The sequence below is a fragment of the Morchella importuna genome, assembly GCF_003444635.1.
Source record: "Morchella importuna strain M04M26 chromosome Unknown Morimp01GS002, whole genome shotgun sequence".
In the NCBI taxonomy this organism is placed as follows: domain Eukaryota; kingdom Fungi; phylum Ascomycota; class Pezizomycetes; order Pezizales; family Morchellaceae; genus Morchella; species Morchella importuna.
In genome coordinates this window covers 1556876-1574680 of record NW_025763399.1, presented here as the reverse complement: position 1 = coordinate 1574680, position 17805 = coordinate 1556876, and the positions used below count along the sequence as shown (strand labels likewise).

The window sequence follows — 17805 nt, the reverse complement described above, 5'->3', positions numbered from 1 at the left end:
GGGTTCGTTCGAGGCTTAAAGCAGGGATGTGGGCCTTGGACCGATTCAAAACTTTAGTTTCCTTATTTACTTCGAGAACGAACAGCAGCAAGAAGCAGCAGACCTGACCGCAGAGTTATCTATATGTGCCTAGGTGAAGTAAAGGACAGTCACAACTCGATATGCCGGATCTCAATACGCCGGGTCCCTTGCTATCCCGTACGAAATCCTCTGGGGTTTTGGTTTTTTTTACTGCAAAATCAATTTGCTATCCCGGATTTTTTGCTATCCCGTATGAAATCCTTCGAATCTTGGCAATCCGGCATATCGAGTTGCGACTGTAAGTATGTATGTAGATTAAAATCTTTACCACCCGGTTTACCGTTGACAAAGGGGAAAAGAAAAAAATTGCACTTGGCTTGTCTCATATGTCGATATTTTCCGATCCCGGCGCGCGCAACAACGATAAACAGCCGATAAGCCCTTGCCCGGAGAATTTTTCTCACCTAATAAGCCGGAGAATGAAGCCGTCCGTTGTAAGACTAATCATTTACTCTACAGTCTTATATGCCGGGGGGTGGGAAAGTTGATCCTTGAAGAACGTCTGTGTGAAGAGGTAATGAAGACTAAAGGAGACAGAGAAGTGAAAGAGAGCATCGGCTGACTCCGATGAGAATTTCAATTGTTGTCAATTTGGTAAGCAGAGCCTACAATTGCTTACCTTACGATACTCAAATCATTTATTTACATATCTTACCGCTTATTTTTGTTTCTCTTCACTTTATTTTTTATTTTTGTGATCACCAGTCTGTGCAAAAAGTATAGAGAAAAAGAATTAGTTTCCAAAAAAAGGACAGGTTTTCCCAAATGAATCCATAGAAGGATATGAACAAAATTGCGCTGAGTGGTATGGGTTTTTTAGACTCTTTCCCGCACCTTCGCCCGCTTTTCCGGCATTAGACCAAGCTCACATCAAGCATCCATTCTTCTTGCTAGAGTGCAATTCTGTGACCCCAACCCTGAACCTCTGCCCCCGACTCCCCTTGGTGAAAGCCTCCACGCTCCACTCATACCAAACCTTTCGCTCACTAGTCTCTCGCCAGATCGTCACGTCGACCTCGGAATCGTCAGGAAGCTGCACCGGTGTCTGCGGGTTTGTTAGTGATGAGTTCATCCCATCCAGTGATTCGGCTACATGCGGTGTGATACACCGGACAGCCCTCCACTCCCTGCTACTACTCCCTACTAACACTCCCCTCTCACCCTAGAGTATGCAAGAAGCGAGTTCGATAAACAATAGATCAGAATGCATGCATGTGTATCTACTCTATCGCTCGCTTCCCCTCATTTTTGTGGAGAGTAATCAAGAAAACAAGGATCCCAGCCAGTGCAGTGCAGTGCGCGCACACCACATCAGTGCCATACCGACCAGGGGGAGGGTGGTAGTGGGTGGTTCTATAAATATATATATCTGCACCATCTGGGATTTGCAGGGAAGAATGAAAAAAGGTAGATAGAGAGAGGAAACGAAGGGGAGAAAAAAAAAAATCTGAATTCCCATTACGTACCTTCAACGGAAAGAATATCGGGAACCAACTAATCATATCCTTACTCTTCGCATCGATCGTATCCGGCCTGGTGCTCAACTCTACGTCCCCAAACAGGACACTCTCGAAGTATCCAGCCAACCCATGCACCACTCCCCTTCGGGGAATCTTGAAGGTGGCCTTTGACTTCCTTATGTTGTGGTCATTGCCACCGTCGCCGAGCCCGATAAAGCCACCACCTAGTGCGGCCGCCTCGGACATGGTGTTGGCGGGAAGCGGATGATGGAAATCCCAGGCCCGGTGGATGTACTCATTTTCAGCGAGTGATTCAATGGCTTGTAGCATCACTACGTATGGAGTTTCTGGGGCATCCGGGTCAGATCGCCGTGAGAGGATGTCGGCGTGAATCTTAGGAGCCATGATAGGCGTGTAGTGTGCCGAGTATGATGCGGGAATGGAGATACCGCCATTAGCTAGTGAGATTGGTAGTATCATCAGTGAACCTCCCCACTCGTTACGTGGATTCAAAAAATAAACATACGATTCAATACCCTCTGCACACCATCTAAACACTCTGGACTAAGCTCATTGTCACCGAAGCTCCCTAAAAGCTCGCTGACGATGATATCCACCTTGAATGGAGGGTTCCAGCTGCGCATATCACTCTTCACCACAGTGACCTGTCCAGCCCATGTATCGCGGTTGTGCCGCAGGAGATGCACGTAGGCATTAGGGTTCTTTTCAACTGCAATCAGCTTAATGCTGCGGTTAGCCGATTTTGAAGCTCGAAGGGCTCGGGAAACGAGGGGTCCTCGGCCGGCTCCAGTGACGGCGACGATACTGTCAGTCGAATTAGCGTAACCAGGGAGATTATCTCAGCAGATCCTGAGCATGGGATAAACCAAAATAGGGCTAAAGGGAAATGATCGAAAGGTCCGGAAAAAATGAGTTGGGGAAACCTACATTGTCTCGTTGGGATCTCTCACATCCAATGCCGCCTTGATCGCTTTCTCGTACTGGTCGTACTTAACGGGGTCTTTCTCAAACACCTCATAGGTAATACTCTCGAGATTATCGGCTAGTGGTTGGAGTGGCGCCTGAAGGTAGTCCTGGTATCCTGCCCCGAACCTTTCAACAGTTGATTGCGGAGGCTGGTTCTTCTGGAGATGACGAAGATATACCAAGTACCCGAGGGGTTCGTATCTTGGCTTTGAGCGGGATCCAGAGCCAGCAGCAACTACAGGTGTAGGCTCAACATGTGTGTCGGAGATGAGGATGTACGGTACAGGGCGAAGCTTCATGTAACGGGTAAGCAGGCCTTGATGTGCAGTTGAGAAAGTGGGATAGCCTTTGGGGTTGGGGCAGAATGTGGATGAGGGGATAAGGAGAGTGCGGATAGGTTCGGCGAACCAACGATTCACAAGATGACGGGAGGGTAGTACAGCAGGAATGCGGAGTGCTGAAGCTTGAGGTTAATGACTGGCAGCATAATTCGGGGGAGTGGGATAAGTACCAAGAGACAGTCTTGCATTGTATTTGCACACTGTTCGAATCGTGTTCCATACATCCCACATAGAAAATTCGTCATATATTTCCCCATTATTCGTCGCAACTCCTTCCTCCTCTGTCATAGGGAGGTGAACATGAATCTGTGTATATGATCCCTTCAACAATGTCGTGTGTATGATCTGCGCATATTGCGCAACATTTGTCTTCCTTTTTGGCCCCTCAATGACTACTGTGCTTACGCCGCAAAACGCAGCATATTCTAACTCGTGCGCTAGAACTTGTCGAGAAACATGGGCGAACAAAGGATCTTCAGAGTCCAAGTCAATCCATGAGGACGTAAAGGCAATCACCTGGGGGATGTGTTCGCCGGGGTGAATATTGACTTCCTCAGCGTCGAGAGAGGGGATGTAAAGGTGGGCTTTATTGTCTGCATGAGCGCCGGACGTGGCTTGCTCAATACGGGCGCGGAAGTTGGCATTTGTTATGTAGGTTGTTATCATATCATACTAATATGCTTACATAGTAATTAGAGATCTGCCAGCGCAAGTGAAGAATTATTATTTTTTTCTTTTGGGGGGAGATTTACGCCATTGCTGATTTCTTCCTCGAGTGTGCCGATATTTATTCCAACATTTGGGGTGGGAAGATGGTGACCAATGTACCATACGGGTACGTTGGGCTCAGCAGGCTGGTGGGCATCCATCGGGTGATCTCTTGGAAATAGAAAAAATCAACAATAGAGGATTGTGAGGTACGTTGGTGTCCGTGGATGGAGAGGTAGCACCGTGAGCTGCAACCGCGAGTGGTGGAGTATTGTAGGATAGTTGCATAGAACCTATCCGGCCAAAAATAAATTTCAGTTCGCGATGCAACAAAATGATGGCGGGGTGCGAGAGTGGCTTGTGCACGTCCCCGCATCTGCGTAAATCGATCCCATGATTTTGAGTTGGGCAGGGGTCAGGTTGCAACATAACACAGGGTGTAGTTATCAGCCACGAATTGCTTAGCTGTAAATCATTTTTATGTAGATATACCCATGCGTTCATTAAATGGTCGGAATTCTTAGTAGGGATTTGGTTGCAACGATATCGACCATTTAATGAACGCCCGAGTATGGCATAACGATATATTAGTCGCCATATAAATCGACAGGATAGAGTTAAAAAGAATGCCAGTGGGAGAATTCACAGCGTAATACTCTGCAGAGCACCCTGTTTTCACTGTCCAGGTTATATAAGATTGGGCGTACCATACAATGCAAATGCCAGCCACAAGGTGAAAATTTAGGGTGGGTTGAGAGTGCCAAGACGACGTGGGGCACGCGTTTGCCTCCACTTCTTTAACGTCGCGTCTCACAGACTTCTTCCTTCTTTCCTCACCCAACTCACAATAACTGGATTGCCCCCAACCATCGATTTGCTCCAACCTTTCGTCACTGGTACCTTTTGTCAGATCGCCTGGTACTATTTCTATCCTTCTCATCATCTCTCCCCCTTCGTTTTGCCCATATACCACTTGTCTTGCTGCTCTGTGCCTTAGTTCCGTTGGTCCGTTGGCTTTAGCTCCCTTTGCTCGTCTCCTTGAGACAAAACACAAATCTCTAGCAGTCAAACGACCACATAGTCTCCCGGTATCAGCGCGGGGAAGTTGTCCTTGAGAGAAGTTATGGCTCCTGCAGACCCACCTACCACTTTCCGACCGTCGTCGTCAATGGAAAAAGAATAGGCTAGGGTTGTGCGTATAGGGAGATGTTCTCGTCGCCCATACCGGGAACTTAACCCTAACTACCCAATCACTTGTGTCACAGTCGGGTCGAATAGGGCTCTTCCAGGCGGGTTACAGATTGTTTCGCGGTTCGTCGAGCTCTGCTAGACCGGCTCTAGGCGTTCCTTCGGGGATGCGTCTTGTGGAGGTAAATTTTACCGTAATTCGCTCTTTGTTGGGCGATCTTTTTCCCCACAATCTGTCGGTTGCGGAGTTATTTTCGCGGTGACGAACGTCATTGGAGTTTGGTGATGTTTGGTAGTGCGTTGACGCCGTCCCCCCCCAGGCTTGTTACGCACCGTTAGGATTGTGCATGAGGGTCGGCCTCCCTAGCAAGCCAACCCATGCTTTACAAACGGACATTGGGATGTGGCTTCATACTCACCTGAAAGGCAAATTGCCGGCAATGCATACGCAGATGTAGCTCTACGCGGTGTACAGCGAACCTTTCAGGTTTACATACGGAAGCCCTCCCAATAGTCATTATCAGCGTGGGTTGCTAGGCTCCTGATGGGGACCGCAGGCATACCAAACCTCATGATCACAATCCTTTCAGCGTACGTTGGCGATGATGGGTAACTACATATCATCACGGCGATGATGGGTACCTATCATCACCAGCCAGCATCATCAAGCTCCAGTGTAGTGGTCATTAGAACATGACCTCATTCGTCCCCTCCACCTGGACTGGTTTAAAATCAGGACCAGTTCTCATTTTGAGATAAGATCAGCCAACTGTGAGAATGTCCCCTCCTTGGAATTACTTTGAGATAAGTCTGAGGACGTATCTTGGGGGAGCTCCTTGGAGGAAAGACACACATTGATTTAAAACTATCTCTCAGAGATAAACTACGCGGCTTTTTTTTTGTTGCTTTTTCCCGTGCATTAGTCCTCGGAAACGGGGATTAATAGAAAGTAAAAAAAACAGTATAGACAGTTCTGCCACCTACAAACGGAGCAAAGGGAGCTGAGCAAACAACCACGGAGAACGAGACCCTTGCCATCCGGCCGGGGGTAAGGTTCCCTCTCCTTCGGGTCAGAGGGATGCAGACTGCATTCGAGAGGAGAATGGGCGTCTTGCGAGATTCAAGCGTCGAGAGCGTTGATGAGAGTGGCCGAGATTTTACCACCTCAGGTGATAAGGTGATTGGATCATACTAAACAGAGGAGAGCGAGCGATGTTACACATCGAAAACTAACAGTCCTTCTCTCCACACTACTCTAATTTCCTCGGTCTTTATTCTCAGTTTGACAGGGAGGCATGCGGCACTTGGACCCCCGCGCCCGATGTGACAGTTCATACTGGTCCGTTTTGCCTTTCGGTTATTCTCTGGATGGGGCTGGTGTGGAGTTGAGTGAGATTGAAGGGCTGGAGGTAGAAGTGGTGGTATGTTGAGGTTGATGCTGGTTAGAGTTGGGCCGGGTCGTTCCTACGGGGGCGACTCGTACATTTTTTTTTGATAAGTTACCCTCTCGTATGTTATTACTGGAAATAGCTAATTTTTACTGCAGGGACGAAATGTGTAGAGGGAACGAAGAACATCGGAGAGGATGTGAGGATATGTGGTTATTATGTACATGTACGTATGTATGGAATACTCGGAATGTATGGAGAACGAATTGAGGTCATTGGCCTAATAATGTACTCCGACTGATCATTTTGCAGATTATTTTGCGGGAATGACGAATAGAATAACCTCATTATGCATGGTGATGCTTATAGAATGCCGTTTCTTTTCTGTACCTCATCATGCCGCTAGTTGATATACTGCCTCTTGTTGAAAGAAGGTGGATCGTGAACCTTGCTCACACCGCCTAAGAATATTCTTGCGTTCTTAAATTTATTCAAAGCTCGCTTGCCTCATAATTTATATTTCGAAACAAATGACAAGTCTTGAGGAATTAGGATACATGTGAGTATATAAGTTTAACCTCAAACGTTACTGCTCCATCTACTATCCATTTCTTTTGTTTGCTTATACATTCGAATATTTCAATCACGTATTCCTCAGAGGCTTCAGTTGGCCCTGCATTGATATAGCCACTGACAGACATGTATATCAAAACGAGTTTGGAGGTGATATTCGATCTTCATACCACCATACATACTTGTTGGAGCTGAGAGTGAATGGGAGGCAATCACAGTGAATGAATGACATGAATTTTCCTAGTTATCTAAAATTCGACTAGCACCTGTGAGGATATGTATATGACACAGTTTATCCATATAGGCTATCAGGTTTAATGGCCCCTGAGTGACTAGTGCAACTCTAGTTTGGGACAATAGGCATTATTTTTCATAAGGACCACTAGAATAGAACTACAGTTGCCCCTGCATACTATAACAAGGCCAAGGAAGTGTGGGGATTTTAGATTCCATACTATCAGGTGGCCAATAATGGATCAGTCCCAGCAACTTCCGGCTTCTCATAATTTCAAGTACATGTATCCTCCGGATGGTGGAATCTTTGTGGTAGCTATCTTCTAGCTAGCTTGAGGTTGTTTCTTCTCGGTCCAATTAACTAAATTATCTGAAGAGCTTATATCGCTAGCGGGTTTCGTGTATAGCTGTTTCGCGGAGGAGATTGAGATTTCCACCTCCTTGGTCGTGGGGCTATGCTGGGTATACAAGCAAGCAGGCAGCGGTAGCGGTAGTTGAATGGAGATGTGGAGAAAGAAAGGTAGCGGTAATGTGTAGGAATCAGTTACAAAGCCACTCTGGAGACACGCTCAGTTTCAACTCAGGGGGCGCCGCTGCTCTACCTAGGTATATGACGGAACTGCCGCAACCAAGATTTGAATTAAGAAGCCAAAAAAGCTCCTGATTAATATTTTATTCTATCTACCATGGTTCACTCAGACACAGGCAGGACATGAATTAAGGGAAAAATCTCGGCGTGACGGGAGGCGGCCATAGCGGCGTATGCATGCATGTTGTTGTTCTTGCTACTGCTGCCAACCACCCCTAGCTTCCCCTCCCCCACCAGGTCACAGAACTGACGTCTGATTCCCGACGGTGTGGATCACAGTTGCCAGAAACGCGGGCGTGCATGAGGCGGACCACCGCCCTGCTGTAATTACCTAGGTACTTTACCTCTGTATCTACCGTACCCACTTTAGGGGGGAGGGAAATAAATTAACACCGTATGTTAGTTCTAGCTGTTATTATAGTTGGATGATGTATAGTTAGATAGGTGGAAGGATTTAGAGAATGGCCCCCACGGTGGATGGGCTGGTTAGGTTTCTTATTCGGAATTCTTTCGTTGATATTTGAATTTGAATTTTATTTTTCCCACTCATGAAAGGTAATCTTAAATCAGGCAGTTATTTAGTGAAGGAAACGAAACGAAACGAAACGAGCTCGTGGTTAACTAATTCGCCCCTGTGAAATTGCTGCTGATGGTGATGCTGATGGCAGATGTTTCTCCTTCTCAGGTAGAGGTGATGGCAATGGTAATTCAGGATAGGTCTTTACTTGCTTTTTTATTGCGCAAATGACGATTTTCGGGCCGTAATTACACACCTTGAGGCTGGATAGTTGGAGGCTTGTTTGGTCCCAAGATCAGACTGGATAGAACCTATCATCCACTACATGTATGATGTCTCCCCCACCATAAGCCAAGAATTAACAGCGCGCATATTGGGGCCATTGGTTGATCTGTGGATGATTGGGTGATACAGAGCAGAGCTCCCAACATGACCCATGTTAGATGTCCCCGTTTTTTCTCACACCTCTAGGGTTTCGATTGATGGCCACAATGGGGCAAAGTTTCGAGAGAAAGAGAGATAATAATATACATACCGTTCCAGTTAGCTGGCTTGCTAGGTAGCGAGGCATTTCACGTGTGAGAAAATCAATCACCGAAAACCTTGCCAACTCGCGTCCGATATTAAACGCGCTCCAAAGGAGGAGAGAGGGAGCATCGTGAATCTGAATTAGAATTTAGAACGCTTGTAAGTGTATGTTTGAACCTAGCGCGTTATAATGGAGGGGAAGAAAGGAAGACAGATCATTTCTTACCTACATGCCAACATGACGGCGTAATTTTCTCTGTCTGCGTTCTTTTTTTTCTTTCTTTCTTTTCACTCACGAGGCACGCGGACGTTCTGTCCTCCTGTACCCCATACATACATGCCTACATGCCTCTCGTATCATAATCCCATCCACTATTTCGCTTGGATCTTGAGGTTGGGCGGGTTTCGCATTCATCCGAACTATAGGTACTATGTATGTAGAGTATAGTACCTTAAATGCCGACAACATGCAATACAATATGAGGGGGTTGGACTCAAGTCTCCCTTTACCTATGGGGTTGCTGGATATATCTACGGAGTTTAGGCCATGGACTCTCACTCATCTTTCTTTGTCATGCCTCTCCTGTCGCCGGAAAAACGGGCGGATATAATTCCGGTCCTTGAAATTCGTTGCCCCTCCGGTGGGTTGGAGTAGGGTAGAACCTTTCATTAAACTTGATTATGCCCTAATGTGCCGGTGGCAACATGTCAGCAGCTGGAGTATTCTGCGCATGTGAGTAAACCGAATTTACGGTGTGAGGATGTATGTAGGTAGAGTAGATAGGCTCGTTCCCAATCGATCTCGAACCTACTCTTGAGTTATGTCGTGGTTGCTACGCACCGCACCGTCGTGGGGAGGGTGGTGGTGGAAATGGTCAAACGGACCGGTTCCTTAACCGGTGGTTGCGACCGACCGAATAAAATTCAAAACCGAAGTAATAATCGGGTTGGATGGTTGACCAATTAGTTGGGTGGGCAGAGCGGAGGTGCAGTACCGATTCATACATGGCCGCACCCGTACCACAGCCACAGCGAGGTATGCATAAAGTTGATCTCATCTTGATCACTCACCCTAGCGTTTATATTTCTATTAGCGTGGGAGGGTCGCATAACCGGTGCAGTGTCCAATGAGGGTGGTTATCGTCGGTATTGGCGTCTGGTCTGTTTGATCGGAGGGGCCCGACACGATATATGTATATCGCGATACCGTATTAACTGACGACTCTGTCCAGGGCTCAGGCAGGTGCGCAAGGTAACTACATACTCAAGGATGGTAAAGGTAAAAAGCTTATCGCGGGAATTCGATATGACATACCTCCAAAAACCGCACAGCGTCCATACACTCAGACTACCTACATATTTTAATTAATTAGGGGTTGTATTTTGTTTTCCCGCCTTTCTTTTCTTTTGAAAACCAGGGGAAGCAATCAGTCTCTGATCTCGGTATACACCGGGACACTTAATCTTTCTTTTTCTTTCCCTTCCTTCTATTGCTATGTTTTGAGGGAGAAAGTCCTCCACGTGTGCGTCTGAGGTGTATTCTAGACCATACAGTTATGTATGCACATAGAGTAGAGAGCAGAGTGACTATGTATGTAGTCCCTGTTTTATCACTGACTATCCCAAGAACAAAGATGTTAATTCTCCTTTTTTTTTTTTTTTTTTTTAAATTTGCAAGGACCCTACTAGTACTTGAGATTCCTCAGTTCATCGTTACCTAGCGTGCTCAAGCAATGATTCCGTGGCCAGCTTAGAAGCAATTGGTTCCTGGGCTGCCAAGAAATAGTAGAGTTTAAGTCTGCTAAAAGAAAATAAGCACTAACGCCTGCACGTTAGTTCTCTCGAAGTGCGAACTCGCTCTACGGTTCCCGGAACACAAACTGGTGTTAACCCTAAGTGCTTTATGAGATATAGTTGATGAGATATAGTTGGTGTGATAGTTCGGCGGAGTATGCAAGGAACGAGGGTTAACAGAGCGCCGTCAGGGAAAATTCAAGAAGCAATTACGTGCCGCAGACGCTGGTGCGAGTGGATAATGTACTGATAAGTTCGAGGCAGATTATGCAAATGTTGTCTGAGCTGATTGCCATTATTTCATTGACATTTGAAAGTCACAGACAAAAGATATCTAAATTAAGACCGGTATCATTGACCATGTGGCTGATGGCTTTCTTGATACTACACAAGAATGGGGTTTTAATAAATCTGGGAGGTCAAGTCAGTAGCTAACTACCTAGCTAGGCCGTCTGATAACGGTGAAAAACGCTGCGTTATAAAGATTATCGTATCAAATTAATAGATAAATATCAGTAATCGTTTCTATGCCTTATACAGTATCGTTTTGACTGTTCTGTCGGGTTATAAAGGAGGGGAATTATGTTCCTGGAAGTTTGGAAGAAGCTCCATGCTGCGGGTGATAATCTATGTACCATACATATGTATGTAGGTCAGATGAAGCTCATCAGATACCGCCCGCCGAGATTCCGTATGGTGTTAGGTAATGAATTGAATCATTGATTATGATGCGGGAGAAAAACAAGTCAGTCTGCGGGGTTCGCTTGGCTTTGGTTGGCGTTTTGTGATATCTAGAGATTTTAGTTTTTGAGAACCACACCCATGCTATGCATGCTCTACCAAAGCTCGGAAAAACTTCGCTGGGGTTATTAGCGTTTTGCAACGGCTACCCCGCTGGGAAATACAGCATGGATAGCCGTGATCATGCCTTTCCACTGCAATCAAAACACCAAGTGTTATGTAGTTACCGGCGACAGTCTCTGTGCTCGGAGTTGGGTTCGAAGATTAGTCCCGGAAACCTTGTCTTCCGATGTAGAATTAATGCGTACATATCTAGACTTGCGCTTCTTATTTGATGACTTGAGCTTCAACCTAGGATAGATTGACGGTCTAAATATTAGAGAAGTACTAAATGTAATACTGGCGTTATATAGTCAAAATGCTCAAGTAAATACTATAACTGACTCGATAACTGTAAGTCCTCAGTGTCGTGCCACTAAAGATCTTGTTTAGTCCACGCTATGACTTGCGATACCACATATATTTCCAGCCCCGGGGCATCAATAACCTTAATTCCCAATTCATACTAGGTTCAATATGACTTAGATTACCCCTCGACCAGTCATATTAACGGAATCTCCTCCGAGACAGGTAGAGCCTGCGAAATTCCCCACTGACGGTCGTGTCACCCCCGCTAGCCAGCACGTTTAGTTGTTTGTGGTGTTTGACAATGTAGCACTGGTACCCACAGACGGCACGTGAGATATGGGATGTTTTCAATACGTAGTATTGAGAAGATGGAAAGGATTTTTCGTGCTTTGTTTAGTTGTATATCTAGCCTGATACAGTTGGATTTGGCAATGATTGCGAATACTGATCTAAGCTTTTCTTTCGGCAGGATCAGTTGTGAAGAGCTGAGGTCAAATACATATACAGGCTCAGGGGCTTGATGATCATCGTGTGGCCTGGTTTAGGTGTTTAAGAAAACCGGGACGCTGCCGGGGTGCAATTGACTGCGCCGAGAAAAAAAATCGTTCAAGGATGGATGGGTGTAAGGGGAAGCGGGAAGTTGAAAGTATGTCCGATGCTGTGACCGACAAGCCCACTGTGCCGGGTCAAGACCCTCCTCCTCCGGCCGGGACACGAGCGGTGGAAGTGGGGGGGGGGGGGGGGGTTAAAAATCGGTCAGCCACGGACATTTTTATGTTGTGTGTGGGGGCAGAAGCCTTCGGCCATGTAGTAATTTGTGAGGAGAAACGGACAATCATGATGTTGGTGTGGCTAACTATATAATCTATGATGACAGCAAATGCAGTGGGCATATGCTTATGCTTCGTTTGCACTGTTAGTGTAGTGCATTGCATTTCTTGCTGGCTTGGTTCGGCATTGGGTCGACTCCGAAAAGATGTCGGTGTTTTGATTATCTGGAATTTCGATCTGGGGTAAAGGAGAGTCCTAAGGGCTCCGGCAGACGGCGGGGGTTCATCTGTAAGTTCATTAAGCTATTAATACAGCCTGAATCGCAGGTATGATCGGGTTTTACGTATTAGTCCTGTGTTTAATGAAAGGGTCTATCGTGGTCTCGCACTCGCGCACCTCGAGTTATGGTACACGTGCGCCATTATTCGGTTGCAGGTACATACATACAGATACAAGTGCATCAGCTTGAAAATATTACCGATATTTATAAGGTGTATTTTTGGCACACCATCGTTTAGCTCATTGATCGTTGATAGAATAACGTTTTAATTGATTGGAGACCCAGTGAAGGGGATCATGGTAAGTTGCAGCGTGCTGTTCAGGAAGCCTTGATCGATCGTTGATTGCGTAGATGTAGATCATGGGCTTCTTGTATTTTTCTTATCCAATCCAGCAAGTAGCATTGTGGCAATGTTTTTTATTTGCTTTTTACCACGATATAATTGTGATCTCTCTTTTGGAGGAGCCACAGCTTGTCCCCGCAGCGTCTCTGGAACTCTTGCAGAACATTCTGTTGATCCCCGCCCTCGAAGCCTCGGTGTCTCATGCATCTGATTTTCCCATTCGTCAGTGCCCTGGACCATGAAGCCACTCCCGAGACAGCCTGGTGTCGTGCTCAGTATGCATGCGGATAGACAAGACGTTGACAACGGCTTTTTTTTTTTTGGCCCCAGTTAACACACTCCCCCCCCCCCCCTCCCCTGGGGGTTTAGAGTAGAAGGTGTGGAGAGTTGTGCAGCATAGCGGCAGGGACCAGGAACGTTCCATGGCCAGAGGGTCGCGCATCCCTACCGAGAAGTGTTTGGGGATAACTGGGGAGGCTGTTTTTCTTGAGAATTTCTACTCTTGGCGATGTTGATAATTTTCTTATGATTGATTGGACAGGGGATGATGATGCCAAGGACATCACGAGCAGCAGCAGGGAACAGCCGCCGCTTGTCTCATCTGTCTTCTAACCCCAGTCCCCACCATCATATCCATCCCCCATTTCACCAGCGGCAGCGGCAGCAGCAGCAGGCAATCAAGCAGTAGCCTGAACTGTGTACCTGTGTGGCACTGGACAAGCACTGCTCACTCCCTCACCCTTTCCTCGATTTTACCCCTGGTCAGACTAAGTCGAAGGGCCTCGGCGAGTCGATCTGAGATGTGGATGTAACAGTGGTCCAAAGATTCGCAAGGACGGCGCCGGCCATGAGCGAATGTATGTTACAACATCAGTTAAGTTCCTTTCTCCGCTGATTGTGCTGTTTCTCTCCGGTTAAGCTGGCGCTTCAGTTGCATCATGACAACTCGAGACATAATAATATGTCTTGGTCCCGCAAGTCTAGGTATTACTTTACTCTACCAATATGACAGCCTGGGCATGTATCTTTGTAGCTGTCCCTGTGTCGCCGCCGGTGCATGCTTGTCGCTTTGTCCACGGCGGGTCCAAATAAATCCGGGGGTAAAAATGACCAGGACCCACAGCACTTGTGACTAAAATACATGCTCCTAGTGCTCGCCGTGTGTCCCACTGTGATCTCGTCTTTCGGCGAAACTCTTGCGCTCACTGCACGGTTAGGACCCTACATAGTACCTAGCTTTCCGTCTAACTACCTCCACCTTGCGCCTGACAGGCCTAGTTTCTCTTCTCGTCTTTCTTTTCCCTGGTAACTTCTCATAGTAGTGTGGTTCTCACTCCACACCCTCATCTTCCTCCTCCTGCTGCTATTCCTGCTACTCCCTTTTGTCTTTTACTTCCCCCTCCCCCTCATCTTCCTCCCAAATCTACATATAGATCTTATTGCCCGTCTCTTGCCGCTCTTTTATTTTCACTTCTATCCCTATTTGATCAGGCTCCACATCCATCCCATTCGTTTTGTCTATACATCTCTATCAATCTCGCTCATCTATAACTCAATCGCCACTGCACAAACAATCTCAAACACCAATCAAACTTCCCCTCATCCATCTAAAAAGAAAAGCTGAGAAAGACGTGCAAGTCGAGCTATGGGCTGCTGATACCTTCACTTGAACCATCCGATATTCAAATCCTGCCTGTAATTTGCTCCCCTCCAGCCAATTACGTCCCCCACCCTCCCAAAAGCCAAGGATTCTCTTATTTCTTGATTACCACCGTCCTTGCCATTTGCCCCCACAAGGAAATATATATAAAGACCTCCCACCAAACAGGAATCAGCCACAGATAACTTCCTCGAACTATTCCTTATTTCAACAATAATCATTTTTCAAAATGTCGACTGCAATGCTTTCTCAACCCACAGTTGTCTCCATGCCCCCGTCACTCGCTAGCCCTACTTCTCCCACCAAAAAGCGCCGCCGCAGAGCTCCAGCCACTGGTGCTGCAGAGGATTGCTTCACCTGCAGGGCAAACGGTATCAAATGTGATCGCCGTCGGCCTTACTGCGGTCCATGCCTCGAAGTTGGGAATGATTGCAGAGGTTACAGAACTCAACTCACTTGGGGAGTTGGCGTTGCCAGTCGTGGGAAGCTTCGAGGACTGCATTTGCCTATTGTGAACCTTGCTGTTGACAGCAAGAACACTCAAAAGATTGTCAAGAAGAAGTCTGAGGACAAATCCACAAATGGAAGCGGTGCAAAGCCAAAGAAGTCCAAGGCCCCCGAGAGCAATCCACATGATTACGATAGTCAGCGTAATACTGGTGTGGGCAAATTAAGCATTATCACCAGTTACGACTTCGTCAATATGGAGGTTCCATCAAGTTCTAGCTCCAGAGCCAGTTCTGCTCTTTCTGCCAGCACTGCTGGGACAAGTCCAGCTCTGTCCGCAATCTCCCAGTCTAGCATCCCGTCTCAGAGATTAAGCCAAGCACGGAAATCGCCTAATCCTTCCTCGTACTCCCCATATTCTTCAAATCCTCAGCAGCAGTATCACTCGCATATTTCACCCCAACAGCAGCAGTACCAGGCACCAATTCAGCACTATCACAAGTCACCATATTCGCATGTATCACTTCCTCCACACCAAACAACTCCATCGCTACTTTTATCTCCCATGTCCGAATATGAACCTAGTTTCCCCTCTTCGCAGCACTACCCCATGTCTTCTGCACCAACAACTGCTCCTTTGTATGACATGGTCACTGGTGTTTCAAGCTCTACTTACCACCCCACAAGTTCAATGACTGTCACTTCATCTGGCGTTTCTTATGCCCCTATGACTGCACCAATCATGCAAACATCTTCCCGAATGATGGATAGTGATCATATACACCAAAATCATAACCAACACCCCCATCACAGCGGATCGTGGAATGGAGTCAGCGGGATGGGCAATCTTCATCAACAACATGTACAAGCGGGAACAGGTAACCTGTCAGACTTGTTGTACGATGATGATATGCTTGGTACGTTCTAAAGCGTTTTTGTGTCTTGTGATTTTCCTTTTTTATTATTTTATTGAACTCAAGCGAAGTGTACACTTCCCCCTCCATTTTTACATACCCCTCCCTCTCTTTCAAATCTCCATAATTGTTACTAACCGGATGGGTTTTGTTCTTCAGTTACTCGTGGCCCTGAATTTTCTTATAACGCATCTTCATTCCAAACTTCGAATTCCCCAACTCCAACCAACCAGTCTTTTTCAATTTCTATTTCCCCTATGTCGGTGCAATTTCCTCCTCCTGAGTTGGCGAATATTTCTCCAAAACTTCATTTCCTCATCGAATATTATGATAAAACAGTCTGTGCCGCAATGGTTGCCTTTGACGGTCCTGGTAATCCATATAGACAACAAATACTTCCAATGGCATTCAAGAACGAAGCTCTTATGGAGGCAATTTATGCCCTTTCTACCAGTCATTTGGATTCAAAAAAGAAAGGCGCACTCTCACTCGAAAGAAGAACCAGCACAGATTCTCCGAAAAGCGTTTCTCCCATGCACTCTCATTCGCCTTCGTCTCCTGTCTCTCCAGGCCATCAATCATTTCCTGATTCTCATCAGGGACTACATTTACTGTCTGCCGTTGCTCCAGTGGTAAAGGAGAAGTCTGCCACTGCACTCAGTCATAAGAACAACTCCATTCATCTTCTCAATGCACAACTTACTATTCCTGAACTTGCGAAGTCAGACTCGGCGATGGCCACTCTATTGATCTTGTTGTTTTATCACATCAGTGAGACAGGTGTCGGGCAGTTTAAGACACATCTTGCGGGAGTTAAAAAACTGATGGGAATGAGATGTGTTGGAAAGGAGACGGGAATCTGGGGCTGGATGGAAACTGTGTTTACTTGGCTTGACAACATGAGCGCTTCAATCAACAACAGAGAGGCGCAATTAAGAGGCGGATACCTCGACATGATCTTTTCATCAAACGATGACTGGGACCTGGAAAGTTTGACAGGCTGTGACAGGGAGTTGTTTATGCGATTGGCTGGACTGGGAAGAATCAACATGTTGAGTCAGATGCCAACGGTTGCCAGTGACAGCCATGGCAGAAATATGGAAGAGGATGATGGGATCACCGAGCCTTTCAGAGATGAGAATGATGGAAGAGATGAATTTTGGTTGGCCTGGAACGCTATAAAGAAAGATCTTTGCGAATGGAGACCCACAGCTATCTATGCAGCCACACCCTCACGCCACTCGTCAAAAGAAGCCAGCCCCTCAAGGCCTTTGGAAGTACCGATTCCTTCACCCACTTCATCCAGTTACTCAATGTCCCCACCACCACCACCATCGGCTGGAAGTCCGAGAAGAAAGTCATCTAAGGCACACGAAGCTGTCGAGATTAATCATTGGCTGCATGCGTCTAATGTTTACCGCTACGCAGCCATTTTGTATATCGATCGACTTGCCTATCCACATCTCCCTTCGTCGCACTCTATATTTCAAAATACAGTCAGAGAGGTTCTTGATCATGTCAACTGCATCTCTAACTCTAGGCTTGGTCACAGACTCCTCTGGCCTCTTTTTATCACTGGAACAGAGTGTGTCGTAGATGCTCATAGAAACATGATCAGGGAACGATGTGTGGAGATGCAGCGTGAATGTGGTTTCTTCAACAAAGTTTCTGGTCTTGATGTGTTAGAGAAAATATGGAGAGAAGATATCATTGAGGAGGACCGAGGTCATCAGGGAAATGGAATGTTTGCTGGAGCAAAGAGAATGGGGAATATCAGCCCGAGTGTGGGCGGGAGAGGTTTGAGGTGGAGGAAGGTCACGGGTCACGAGGATGCTGAGTATTTGATGATATAA

At 46.6% G+C, this 17805-nt stretch overlaps 2 protein-coding genes across 2 annotated transcripts; one reads left to right on the top strand and one right to left on the bottom strand.

Moving 5' to 3' along the window:
- Positions 1-946: 946 nt before the first annotated feature.
- LAJ45_01273 (uncharacterized protein) lies at positions 947-3738 on the bottom strand (the record flags this gene model as incomplete). The annotated part of the gene is made up of 6 exons (XM_046110868.1): positions 947-1126; positions 1548-1999; positions 2068-2366; positions 2490-2985; positions 3040-3541; positions 3622-3738. The coding sequence occupies 6 exons, from the start codon at positions 3736-3738 to the stop codon at positions 947-949; spliced, it is 2046 nt and encodes a 681-aa protein (XP_045976046.1).
- Positions 3739-14820: 11082 nt separating this feature from the next.
- Positions 14821-17805, top strand: LAJ45_01272 (uncharacterized protein; the record flags this gene model as incomplete). Its single annotated transcript, XM_046110867.1, has 2 exons — positions 14821-15955; positions 16112-17805. The coding sequence occupies 2 exons, from the start codon at positions 14821-14823 to the stop codon at positions 17803-17805; spliced, it is 2829 nt and encodes a 942-aa protein (XP_045976045.1).